This window comes from Mirounga angustirostris, unplaced genomic scaffold (genome assembly GCF_029215605.1).
Source record: "Mirounga angustirostris isolate CCGP_5_RB_7025 unplaced genomic scaffold, mMirAng1.0.hap1 SCAF_12, whole genome shotgun sequence".
In the NCBI taxonomy this organism is placed as follows: domain Eukaryota; kingdom Metazoa; phylum Chordata; class Mammalia; order Carnivora; family Phocidae; genus Mirounga; species Mirounga angustirostris.
In genome coordinates, this window is record NW_026991720.1 from 71,059,926 (window position 1) to 71,071,939 (window position 12,014).

At 37.3% G+C, this 12,014-nt stretch overlaps 2 protein-coding genes across 7 annotated transcripts in view; one reads left to right on the plus strand and one right to left on the minus strand.

Annotated features, from left to right (window-relative positions):
• Positions 1-290: 290 nt before the first annotated feature.
• KRIT1 (KRIT1 ankyrin repeat containing) overlaps positions 291-12,014 on the plus strand; it is a 38,253-nt gene continuing 26,529 nt past the window's right edge. The window contains exons 1-4 of one of the 2 annotated variants that reach the window (XM_045864729.3): positions 291-701; positions 4,301-4,429; positions 5,363-5,522; positions 11,003-11,095. In XM_045864729.3, the coding sequence (XP_045720685.1) occupies positions 4,328-4,429; positions 5,363-5,522; positions 11,003-11,095 (355 nt within the window). In that variant the 5' untranslated portion in view covers positions 291-701; positions 4,301-4,327. Of the gene's footprint in view, positions 740-4,300; positions 4,430-5,362; positions 5,523-11,002; positions 11,096-12,014 lie in introns of both variants that reach the window. The other variant, XM_045864728.3, reaches the window with a different exon arrangement.
• LOC123835587 (CUB and sushi domain-containing protein 1-like) overlaps positions 2,072-12,014 on the minus strand; it is a 94,386-nt gene continuing 84,443 nt past the window's right edge. For 4 of the 5 annotated variants that reach the window (XR_010406541.1, XR_010406539.1, XR_006788781.3 and 1 more), the window contains 2 exons: positions 8,230-8,333; positions 2,072-2,326 (listed from right to left, as the gene is read on the minus strand). Coding sequence is in view for 1 of the 5 variants with exons in the window: in XM_064575296.1 (XP_064431366.1) it covers positions 8,293-8,333 (41 nt within the window). In the remaining 4 variants the exon portion in view is untranslated. The remainder of the gene's footprint in view (positions 2,327-8,229; positions 8,334-12,014) is intronic. The other variant, XM_064575296.1, reaches the window with a different exon arrangement.

The following is a 12,014-nucleotide window of genomic DNA, read 5'->3' on the forward strand; positions in this document are numbered from 1 at the left end:
GGGGCGGTGGCTTTTGCCTCCGCCTCGCGGTCAAGTCCGGCTCATGCTCAAGCCCTGCGCGCGCGCACGCAGCCCGGGCCGTCCTCCTCCCCTCCCCCGCTGCCGGCTCAGCCGCTGGCGTGCCGGCCGCTGCCACCCCTGTCCTCGAGGCACCGCCACCAACCCCAGACAGCCCGCAGCCCCAGCGGGAAGCAGCAGGAACGGCAGCAGCTCGTCCGTCGACCCGGAAGCTCTTCCGCCGCCAACCGCGACGCTGCAAGGGGTGTAAACCCGGAAGTGATTTTCTCGCCCCGGTAGCGGCGGGATGGAAAGCAAAGGACTTTGAAGACCTGGAAACCCCTAATTTCGGGAGAGGGTAATATCGTGCTGAGGTGCGAGGAGAGGGAAGGACAATAAAGAACTAGTCGGCAAGAGTTTCTCCGAGTCCAGAGACCCGGGCTCTTGAGGCGCGTTTTGGAAAGCGCGGCCGAACACGCCAGGCGGCTTCTGGTGGCCACCAAGGGTTTTCCTGTCACAGGAAGTTAGGCCCGGCTGCTGGGAAACAGAAGGGAAGGAGGAATGAGAAAGCGGTGACGGCACCCCGCCCCGCAGGTGACTGTCCCACCCAGTGAGTTGAATGTAGCGGCCCGGGAGGTGCTCGGCCGCCCTCACGGGTGAGACGAGGAGGAGCGAGAACCAGACTACAGCGAGAGAAAACAGAGGTGGGAGGCTGAACTATCTCCACATCTAGTTTCTCCAGGCAAGGAATTTATTTCTTACTAGTAACGAAGAAGCCAGAGCCACTCTTGGGGTGGCAGCTCTTTGAGCAAAGAGGCGTGCACGTCCTTTCCTGGCAGTGGACGTTGATGGGTGGTGGCAGAGGAAAAACCTAGGCAGATTGTTTATTTTTGTCATTTCAGGGAAAGCGATTCACAACTTGTCATTCCAGTTCAACTCGCCTCTACACTTCTTTCCATCTTTTGAGGCTTTTGGCTTTCTTTGCTTTTTATTCATGGTGTTTTTTATCTTCAAAAGAAATCTTTCATGTAGCTTGGCCTGACTCAGTATCTCCCTCCCATTCCCTTTGCACTCTCTTGGAGAGCTTCTGTGCCTTCAGTTTGTTTGCAAATGCGTCTTTCTCTCTGCATCTACAGTCTCTTAACTGCTTTGATGGCGTCATCTTATTTGGGGGAAATGCCAAAAATACAGATATGTTTCCATACAAAAATATAAAAACAATTCACTCCATGATCTTTGCCCCTTAACCCCATGCTACTGTATTAGTTCGTTCCCTTAAAATTGGGTTGCAGAACTACAGCAGCAGCTGGATATATAGCATATTTAGATATGCTAAGGATGAAATCATGCTCCTCCAAATAACCTTAAATAACCTTGGTATTCACCATAGGACTTCATTTGGTTCCCAATGCCAGTATTACTTATAGTTCCTTCTGTATTAGCCAAATTCATTGTAATTGCCTTCAAAAGCAATTTGAAGATTATTAAATATCTTAAATTACAGAACAGAATGTCACTTAACAGAAAGAAAATCTTTGAAAATTATCAGTGACACCTGTTGACCCTGATAAGTGATGATTAGTAGAATTGGTTGAAGGGACAAGGAGAAAGCAAGCTAACTTAGAAGTAGCACCGATGGTTCTTTCCTATTCTCCTTTATTAATACTTACTCTCTTTGTAGCAAAAAATAAAAGATTTTTATGGTCAGCAAATCCCTGTAGAGGAATTCTTACTGACATTTAGTCTCCATCTCTTTTAATGTTATAATGCTTTAAAATAGTGAATTGTTCTAGGAGAATGCGGAAGGATCAAGTAACTTAGCTACTCCACCTCAGCTTTTTTTTTTTTTTTTCCTGTAAAACAGGGATGATGATGATATCTACCTTCATTAAGTTTAGGGGGAATAAAATGAATTAATATATGTAAAGCACTTAGCATAGCGTCTAGCACATAATAAGCACTGTCAGTGTTAGCTGTTCACATTATTTTACAAACATTCAATGTTGTATTCAGAAAACAAAAGCAATAAAAACTTAAGGACAGCTTGATAAAATCAAGGGAATAAAAATATGCTTTATTAATGATTTTCAACTATGTGGACAGAAAGGTTTTGTGGGTTTGGCTTGGTTTGGTTATTTAAAGTTGACATGGGTTTATGGGGCACCTGGGTGGCTCAGTTGGTTAAGCAACTGCCTTCGGCTCAGGTCATGATCCTGGGGTCCTGGGATCGAGTCCCGCATCAGGCTCCCTGCTGGGCCGGAAGTCTGCTTCTCCTTCTCCCACTCCCCCTCCTTGTGTTCCTCCTCACGCTGTCTCTCTCTCTCTCTCTCTGTCAAATAAATAAATAAAATGTTTAAAAAAATAAAATAAAAATAAAGTTGACATGGGTTTAAAAGATTGAGGAACATTGCTTAAGGATGGAAGAAGGTGGATCATTTCTGTCTCAGGAACATTTTACAGAGACCTAAGATAATGTCCCATTTTTTAGTTTTTATTTATCAAGATACACTTTCCGATCATTGCTGGTAATTTCTATTAGCATGCACATTGCAGACTGGTAAATCCTCTTGTCCACTTTGACTTCTGCTTATTAAATTTACAATACCCATATTCACATACTGAATCTTTTCTTTTTCTCTGGTGTAAAAAGGCTTTAGTTTGTTAATCAGTACTCAATACAGCAAATGGTTTTATTGAAGATATTATTTACATTTTGTTAAACAGGACTGTCTGGTATAGCAAAGAAATGTTAACAAGCCTGCCCCATGGGGACTAAATGGCATAGTGATAACCAGAAATGTCCCTACATATTTTCAAATGATCCCATGTAGGGTACCACCCCCAGTTGAGAACCACATCTGCATATTTGTAAGGCCTCATTGCTTGGAACATTATCATTTATGCCTAAGCATTTTTCAGAATAGAATGAGCCATAACAAAATGCTACCTATTTCCTATACTTAGTCACTTGAACCTTTATCTAAAACTCAGTCTAAACATATTGCTGACTTTAGTGCTGCCTTTCTCTATTATTTTTAGCTGAAGTTTGTCTTTTCCAGTCCCCCTGCATGTGTTTCTGCCTTAGCAGTTTTGCCTTAATACGTTAGTAGCTTTCATTCTTTTCCTAACTTAAGCCTTTGTTTTCTTCTTTCATGTCACAGGGTATATGTATATTTCAAATATTCAAGTATGAATATTTCTTGAAAATCAATTTTTAGAATCTTTCAGGGATATGTTTACATTAAATGGTATAAAAACAAAATACTATAACCCTCATGGTTATGCCTTTTTCTATTAATCATATTTGTTTATCTTTTAAAAGTTGAGTGTAGTGTGCAGTACTAAATATTCCAGAGAAATGATGAGTATTAATAAAGCATTGTCCCAGATTTTTTTTTTTATTGTAAGTTGACCCTCACAGGGATTGATTGCTTTAAATTGTGTTTAGAAGACTAAGGATTACTTGATTTCTCTTTTAGGTGCTTAATAGAAAAAAAAAGTTTGTGTAATCGTGCTACATATGTTATACGGTGTATTCACAATACAAGGTCTTTTTTTTAAACAAGGAAGGTAGTGCTTGAAATACAGATGCTTGTTGGAAATTCCTCAATGGATTCTTAAAATTAGTCTGGGGGAAAAGTGTGTGTGTGTGTGTGTGTGTGTGTATAAAATACATATTTGGAAGAAAATGTTGGGAGTTACCTGGGGAATTGGTAATGGAAGTGGAGAATATTTGTAAGTCAACATCAGAAAGATTTTATCCACTGACCACATGTTTTTGACTCTGTGGTAGGCATCTCCAAGGAAAATCATAAGGTATACTTTAGCTTATCCACATGTTAAATATCAAAGTTCTTTCAAAAGATTTTGGAAAGAATGTCAATGGCAGCTGCCTATTTCCAGCTTCCAAACTATTAACAATATGACATTTACTTGTGTCATTTATGGAAAATAAGTGTGTAATATTCCAAATCACTCTTTCAGGTCATTATTTGCTTAGTATTTATAATCATATCACTTTTTTTTTTTTTAGGTCCAAAAGGCAGATTCTTATGCAGTTTAGACATACAAAAGTATGCATCTCCATTAAAATTTTTTTACCTTTCACAGAAAAAGAAAAAAGGACCAAGAGGAAATCTTAAAATTATAAGCTAAGGGTTTGAATGTTCAGGATTAAGATATAGTCATCACTAGCTTGTCTTTTAGGTAGTATATATATTCCAAGATAGAAAAATAAACATGTTATTTTTAAAATTGTTTTTCAAAGTGATTATGCTGATTATGTGTCTTTTAATATTTCAAGGGATTTCTGTGTTTGTTTTGTAAAACAATGGGAAATCCAGAAAACATAGAAGATGCGTATGTTGCTGTTATTCGTCCAAAGAATACTGCCAGTCTCAATTCTCGGGAATACAGAGCTAAGTCATATGAAGTGAGAACAATTTACTAACATTTTATTTGCTACCATTGAATGTCATTTTCATTTACATAAAGTCTTACCATATCCTCTAAATTCTTCTTGACAACCTAGATCTTGAAAAGGTAGAATTATGCTCCTAGATCTTTGCCCAACACTGTCTTTTTGTCTGTTGCATGCTTTTTGACCATTTTTCTATTGATTGATAGGTATAAATTATTAGATATTAAAAGGTAGTCATTTGAGTTTTCCTTATATAGATTTAGTTTTTAGTACAATTTATGAAATGGCTCTCAAAAATTAAAAAAAATTGCAAAAGTCAGCTCATTCCAAATTCACTGTAAATATTGTTCTTGGTTATTTCCCTAAAGAACTCTTTTTAACAGTTCATTTTAAAATATCTTTCTACCTTTAATTAAAGTTTTAGGCAATTAAGTTACTTCTCTGTAGTCCTGAATTGTATTAAATATATTAGTAGATGTGATTGAAGCCAAAAAACCCCCGAAAAACCCTAAAACACAATTATCTTTTTTATGCAACAGATTCCAAGCATCATAGAATACTTCTACTCTAACCTAACTCCAACTAATTGCTCTAGCACTTTGCTCAAATTGCTTTTTTAAGGTTAGTTATCTGAAACCTATTAAAGGATATTGCAGAGACTCTCAGGAGGCTGCTGCTTCAGCAGTGCTCTGGTTTACTAGTTCTCAATCCTGGCTGCACTGTTGAATCATCTGGGGAACTTTAAAACTTGCAGTACCAGGGCCCCCCTCCCCAGACATTCTGATTTAATAGGTCTAAGATGAAGCTAGACATTGCTATTGTTTTAAAAGCTTCCCAGGATATTCTAATATGAAGCTGGGGTTAAGAAAGACTGCTGACTTATTATATTCTAGGGCAAGTAAACTTTATTTTAAACTTTCTCTCTTTAAACTTTTCTCATCTAAGATTTTGTTGCATGAAGTTCCCATTGAAGGACAGAAAAAAAAGAGAAAGAAAGTTTTGTTGGAAACTAAACTTCAAGGCAACAGTGAAATAACACAAGGCATATTGGATTATGTAGTAGAAACCACCAAGCCAATTTCTCCTGCAAACCAGGGTATTAGAGGTAGGAAACTTTTTTCTTGTTTTTTATTTTTTAAATACAGTTTGCTTTAAATACTTGTAGAGAAAGATACTTTTAAAAATGTATTAAGATCAGTTTCTTTTGGTTTGCCTGGCTGGCTCAGAGTCATTACTGTGAGACTTTTAATCTTGGAGTCGTGAGTTCAAGTCCCATGTTGGGTGTAAAGATTACTTAAGAATAAAATCTTTTTTTTTTTTTTTTTAAAGGGAGGGGATCAATTTCTTTTTATGTTCCTTTCCATTAAAAAAAAACATGAGGGGCGCCTGGGTGGCTCAGTCGTTAAGCGTCTGCCTTTGGCTCAGGGCTTGATCCCAGGGTCCTGGGATCCAGCCCCGCATCGGGCTCCCTGCTCGGTGAGAAGCCTGCTTCTCCCTCTCCCACTCCCCCTGCTTGCGTTCCCTCTCTCGCTGTGTCTCTCTCTGTCAGATAAATAAATAAAATCTTTAAAAAAATAAAAGTAAAATAAAAAAAACTTGAGGGGTGCCTGGATGGCTCAGTCTGTTAAGCGTCCACTTCTTGGTTTCAGCTCAGGTCATGATCTCAGGGTTCTGAGATCCAGCTGCCTCCCGCTCCGCACTTAGCAAGGAGTCTACTTGAGATTCTCTGCCTCTCCCTCCCCCCACCCCACACCCTGCTTTCACAGGCATGCACTCTCTCTCACTCTCAAACAAATAAATAAAATCTTTAAAAGAAAACTTGAAAAAGACTCAGAAAACATCTTTTAAGGTATAGCAAAGCCTTTCAAGAAATAACTTGACTGAGCCTGGGTGGCTCGGTCTTTTAAATGTCTGCCTTTGGCTCAGGTCATGATCCTGGGTCCTGGGATCCAGTCCCACATTGGGCTCCCCAGGGAGCCTGTTTCTCCCTCATCCTCTGCCCGCACCCCCCCCCCCCCCAGCTCACTCTCTCTCTCTCTCTCAAATAAAGAAATAAAATCTTAAATTAAAAAAAAAAAGAGGGGCGCCTGGGTGGCTCAGTTGTTAAGCATCTGCCTTCTGCTCAGGTCATGATCCCAGGCTCCTGGGATCAAGCCCCGCATCGGGCTCCCCATTCACTGGGAAGCCTGCTTCTCCCTCTCCCACTCCCCTCTGCTTGTGTTCCCTCTCTTGCTGTGTCTCTGTCAAATAAATAAAAATTTTTAAAAAGAAAGAAATAACTTGACTATAATGTTTTTTTAAGTTGAAAAATAAATAAGTTGCAGTGTTATGATTTGTTCAGCAGAGATGGGAAACCAAAGAGTAGCTTGAAAACAAAGAGAAAATACAAATCACTTTTGCTAGAAGTATAGTTCTCTAGTTAAGTATCTTTGAACTACTATTTTTATTTCTCTACTTTAGGACAGAGGGAACTAAAAACCTTGCTTCATAACTAAGTGAAAGTTAAGATTCATGAATTAGAATCCTATAAGCTGCCAGGCAACAGAGGTTTCTTCCTGTTTGGTCACAGGAAGAAGACCCTTTTCAAAGAGCCAAACTGAATTATTGAAGTATTAACCTTGAAAGGTTCAGACCCCATTTAAAATATTAGGTAATATATAGCCTAGGGAACTATTTAAAAATTAATGATAATTTTCTCAGGCTGTAGCCTCATAAGTGGATAGCAGTTAAAAGTTAGAGAAATTGTAAACTGTATCCACTATTCAGACATTATCATTAAGATGCTAAAGCTAATTTCAGTCAAATAGCTGTTGAAAACAGTTGTAATGAGGTAAAGCATACCTCTCTATGCCTACCTTTTGTTTTTTTAAAACTTAGTGTTTTTTTTTTTTTTTTTCTGTTAATCTTTCTAGAGATTGTCTAGTTTATCTGTTTCAGTAAAGAGTCTGTTTTTGTTGCAGAGATAGGGCTGAATCCTGTGATTCAAGTTATTATTTTGGGTATTTGTTCTATAGAGATAGCTGAACTGTAAGCCTCTGATTCATAATTTTTGGAGCTATCATTCACCATTTTTTAAACCTTTCCAATAGGTAACCTCCCCAATAGGGCCTGAATGGTTGGGGCTCTAATCATTATAACTCAACATTATAATAAGTTACTGCATAAATTTACAGATCCTTGATAACATTCTGAGTCCCACAAAGAGAATATCCTTTCCCTAATTATCAGGTTGACTTTTTAATAAAATGGTCTAGAAATTGATCTTAGCTAAAAAGGGGACTCTCCTTATGGGTGATCCAGGCATGTAAAAGGCTGTTTTTGGATGCCACAAATTTGTCAGTCTTTTCTACCTCAGTCTTGGCCTTCTGATAAATTTTCATCTAGACTTGTTTTACTGTCGCTAAATTGTTATAGTTACCAGGATATATCCTTAGATCAAATTCCTGAGACATATACCCAAATCATATATTTGAGCTAAGACAGACAAGTCATAATTTGCTATCAATTAGCCAAAATCTATCACTTGGTCCATTCACCCAGAAGGGGGATGAAAGTGGTGTCAGTGTTAACAAAGATGTCCTCTGGCCCAGAGAAAGGGGTAGTACTCTTAGAAGATTTTCTGGCAGCTTTTAATAAAAGAAATTAAAATGGAGAAGTTAAACTAACTAGTTATATTAATGAGTCATACCAGATCCTGACTATCCTATTTATTGAGTAATGTATGAAATATTTTTATAGAGTAATAGGATACCTTATATAAGCATCACATAAAAATCACAAATGACTTTATAATAGCAGTGGTTATGCCTTACCTTTTTGTGTAGTGCTGTGTATCGTTTATAAAGCATCACCACACTTACTTATTAATGAAATTCTCAAATTGGTCCTGTGAGTTGGTATACGGTCATTTTCACATCTGTAAATGGAAATGCACATATAAGTTGTTATCTGCTAAAATCGTATTCCCATTAGTGGAGGAGTTAGGACAAGAATCCTCATTTCCCAACTTGTAGTCAGTGCTTTTATTTTTATCCCCCACAAAAAAATCTCATTACATCTATAATTTGCAAAGTAGGCAGTTAAGCAATGGATCAGAACTGAGTTTAGGGATGCAGCAAGGCAGGAAAGATTAAGTGGGACAATGCCTTGGGTTAGACAAAAGAAATTGCCTCTGAAATGAGTTGTTATTCTGTATCTAACACTTATATTTTCTACAAATGTCCAATTTGTAAAATAATTGTTTGGGGACTATAATAATAATGGCCATAATAAAAATATTGACTCCATTATTTTGTGCATAAATGAAGCTGCTTGAACTCTTATATTATCTACTTGTCCATAGAAGGCATCCAGCCAGACATTCCTACTTGGGTCAGGAACAAGGTTCTCTATCTTGGAGTGGGAAGATTGGAAGAGTTGACAAAAATAATGGTAAAGGTGTCTAGATGAGAAGTTTTAAAGTGCATGACTTGTAGGTTTTTATTTATATCCCCCTTGCGGCCAAATCAGGAAAAACAGATTAAGAATGGAGGTTACAATTCAGAACAGTAGTTCATAGCCCAATCAGATTTTAATAAAAACTGAAATTGAAGGGGCACCTGGGTGACTCAGTCTGTTAAGCGTCTGCCTTTGGCTCAGGTCATGATCTCAGGGTCCTGGGATCAAGCCCCATGTCAGGCTCCCTGCTCTGCGGGGAGCCGGCTTCTCCCTCTGCCCCACTCCCCTACTTGTATGTGTGCGCACGGGCACACACGCTCTCTCTCTCTCATGCTCTCTCGAATAAAAGTCTTAAAAAAAAAAAACAACTGAAATTGAGGGTGGAGGTTGAATGTTAAATGAAGGGCTACTAAACTTTAAGACTTTGCAACTTATGGGGTGGCTCAGTGAGTTGAACTTCCGATTCTTGATTTTGGCTTAGGTCATGATCTCAGGATTGTGGGATCCTGCCCTAAGTCAGGGTCCCTGCTCAGCCGGTAGTCCGCTTCTCCTTCTTCCTCTGCCCTGACCCGTCTTGTGCTCGTACACGCGCACTCTCGCTCTCTCGCTCAAATAAAATCTTAAAAAAAGAAAGAAAAAAAGCAAGCAAGCAAGCTTCTCTTCTAGTGAGTCAAGACCAGTACCATAAATCTACTGGTTCATTGTCTACAGAATGATTTGCATTATTATCAGAATGAACAGTTTTTATTAGGGCATATAATAAAATTGGCTATATTTTAACTCCTCTTAATGCTGCCTTTTAAAACATTTTCTAGTTCCCCCCCCAAAAAAAGGCGGGGGGACAAACCAAAAAAACACTCTTAACTATAGAGAACAAGCCAATGGTTACTAGAGAGGAGGTGGGTGGGAGGATGGGTGAAATAGGTGAAGGGGATTAAGAGTATACTTATCTTAGTATGGTGAGATTATGGGTGATTTTTTTTTTCCTTATGCTACTTTTTATTTTAAATGAAATTGATTTTTTAAAGCAAAATTAGCATTTAATAAACATATATTTTCCTTCTAGCCTCTTTTTTTTTTTGGTCCTGTGCATTGCTAAAATATGTCTGTATGTCACTCATCCAACAAATATTTATTGCCTGAATTCTACATGCCAGGTACACTATGCTAGCCAATTATGGGAATAGATATTGTTTCCATTTAATGTGATTTTACTTTTATATACTCGCATATATGTGGCTTCATAGTTTTTGAAACCTCATTCAACATAAATGTACTCAAATTTATACAATATTATTGGTTACGTTATTATTATGTATTTCTTAAAGTATTTGATTCATACTGACATATTCCTTTCCAAAAGTTTAGATAGCCATTTGCACTTCTACCAGCAATATCTGAAAAAGCAAACATTCTTCCAGGGTACCTTATATTTTAAATTGCCGTCTTTTACAAGTTAAAACATTCTATATCATTACTTATTAATTTCCTTTGTTTGGTTTCTAGTGAGGATGGTGTTTCTAAAATGTTTGTTAAAATTTGGAATTGCCCACTTTTGTGAATTGCCTCTATAGAATTTCTTTATCTATTTAGTGATTTTTTTTCTTAATCATTGTGTTTTCTTTAGTGAGGATGGTGATCTGTTATTTTGATGCATTTTTAAATATTACACATTCTTCTTTCATTTGATGTTTTTATAACATGCAGAACTTTACAAAATTTTGTGAGCACAGGGGCGCCTGGGTGGCTCAGTTGTTAAGCGTCTGCCTTTGGCTCAGGTCATGATCCCAGGGTCCTGGGATCGAGCCCTGCATCGGGCTCCCTGCTTGGCGGAGAGCCTGCTTCTCTCTCTCCCCCTGCTTGTGTTCCCTCTCTTGCTGTGTCTCTGTCAAATAAATAAATAAAAAATCTTAAAAAATAAAATAAAATATAAAATAAAAAATTTTGTGAGCACAAAAAAGTATACTTATCTTGATGAGCACTGAGTAATATATGGAATTGTCTAATTGCTATATTGTACACCTGAAACTAATACAACACTATTTTAACTGCACTGGAATTAAAATAATTTTTTTTCTAATTCTCAAGGAAATTTATAAAATTTAAAAGCCCATTATTTTTATCTTTACTGATTTTTTAAATGGTTAGGAAAGCGAGTGGTACTAATGAAGAAATTTCCTCTGGATGGGGAGAAGATGGGCAGAGAAGCAGCATTATTTATTGTTCCATCAGTTGTCAAAGGTAAAGTCTAAGTTTTATGAATCTTTATGTACTTTTGATGCTAAGTTAAAGTCTACTGAGGAATTTAGTAACTCACATTCATAGTTACTACTATAGTACTGTTTTAAAATACCTATTTTTCAGTTAGTAGTTAAGATGAGGAAATTTATTACTTAAAAAAAGGTATTTTGATTTCAAAGTAATATTCACCTTCTGGACTAAACAGTAATGTTTTTATTTCTGGTTTTAAAAGTAGAATAAAGAAGTGAGGAGGGAAGCCATAATTGAAATTAAAAATTTTCAGGTTATAATAAGGGATTTTTCAAAGGATATGACTAGAAATAGATATTTCAGTATTTTAGAACATTAACAGACTATGATCAGGACCTATCTGGTATTTGGCACAAGAAGGTGTTAATAATAGTTCTAAAATACTCTGCCTGACAGCATTGGTAATATATAAAGAATTTAGATCTAATGTAAAAAATTTAATTTGAGCCTTTGACATCCTGGAATAATTGAAAAATACTAAATTTCAGTGCAGACCTTTCAGCCTACTAATTTTGTGCCTTTGGACAAATCACCTCTTTAAGCCTCAGCTCTATTTGTAAGATAGGTATCTGCTTCTACTAAGTTCATTGTGCTCGAAGAATTCAATGAGGTATTAGATATGAAAACCACTTTGGAAACTAAATTTAGAGTACTGGCCTCCTATAAGGCAGCAATAAGACTGAAGATAAATTAATGACCCAGTGTGGATATGCCATCATCTTGCTGCTCACACGGTACTTATATGTATTTTATGAGCCAGCTCTAGCATTCCAGATACATATTTTTTTCCCCAGCCATACTTAGGCTAAAAAGTACAATATATTAAAATGGTGTTGGAAATCTTATTAATCAGAGTTTTACAATATTGTTGAAGAAGAGAAAGAGGAAA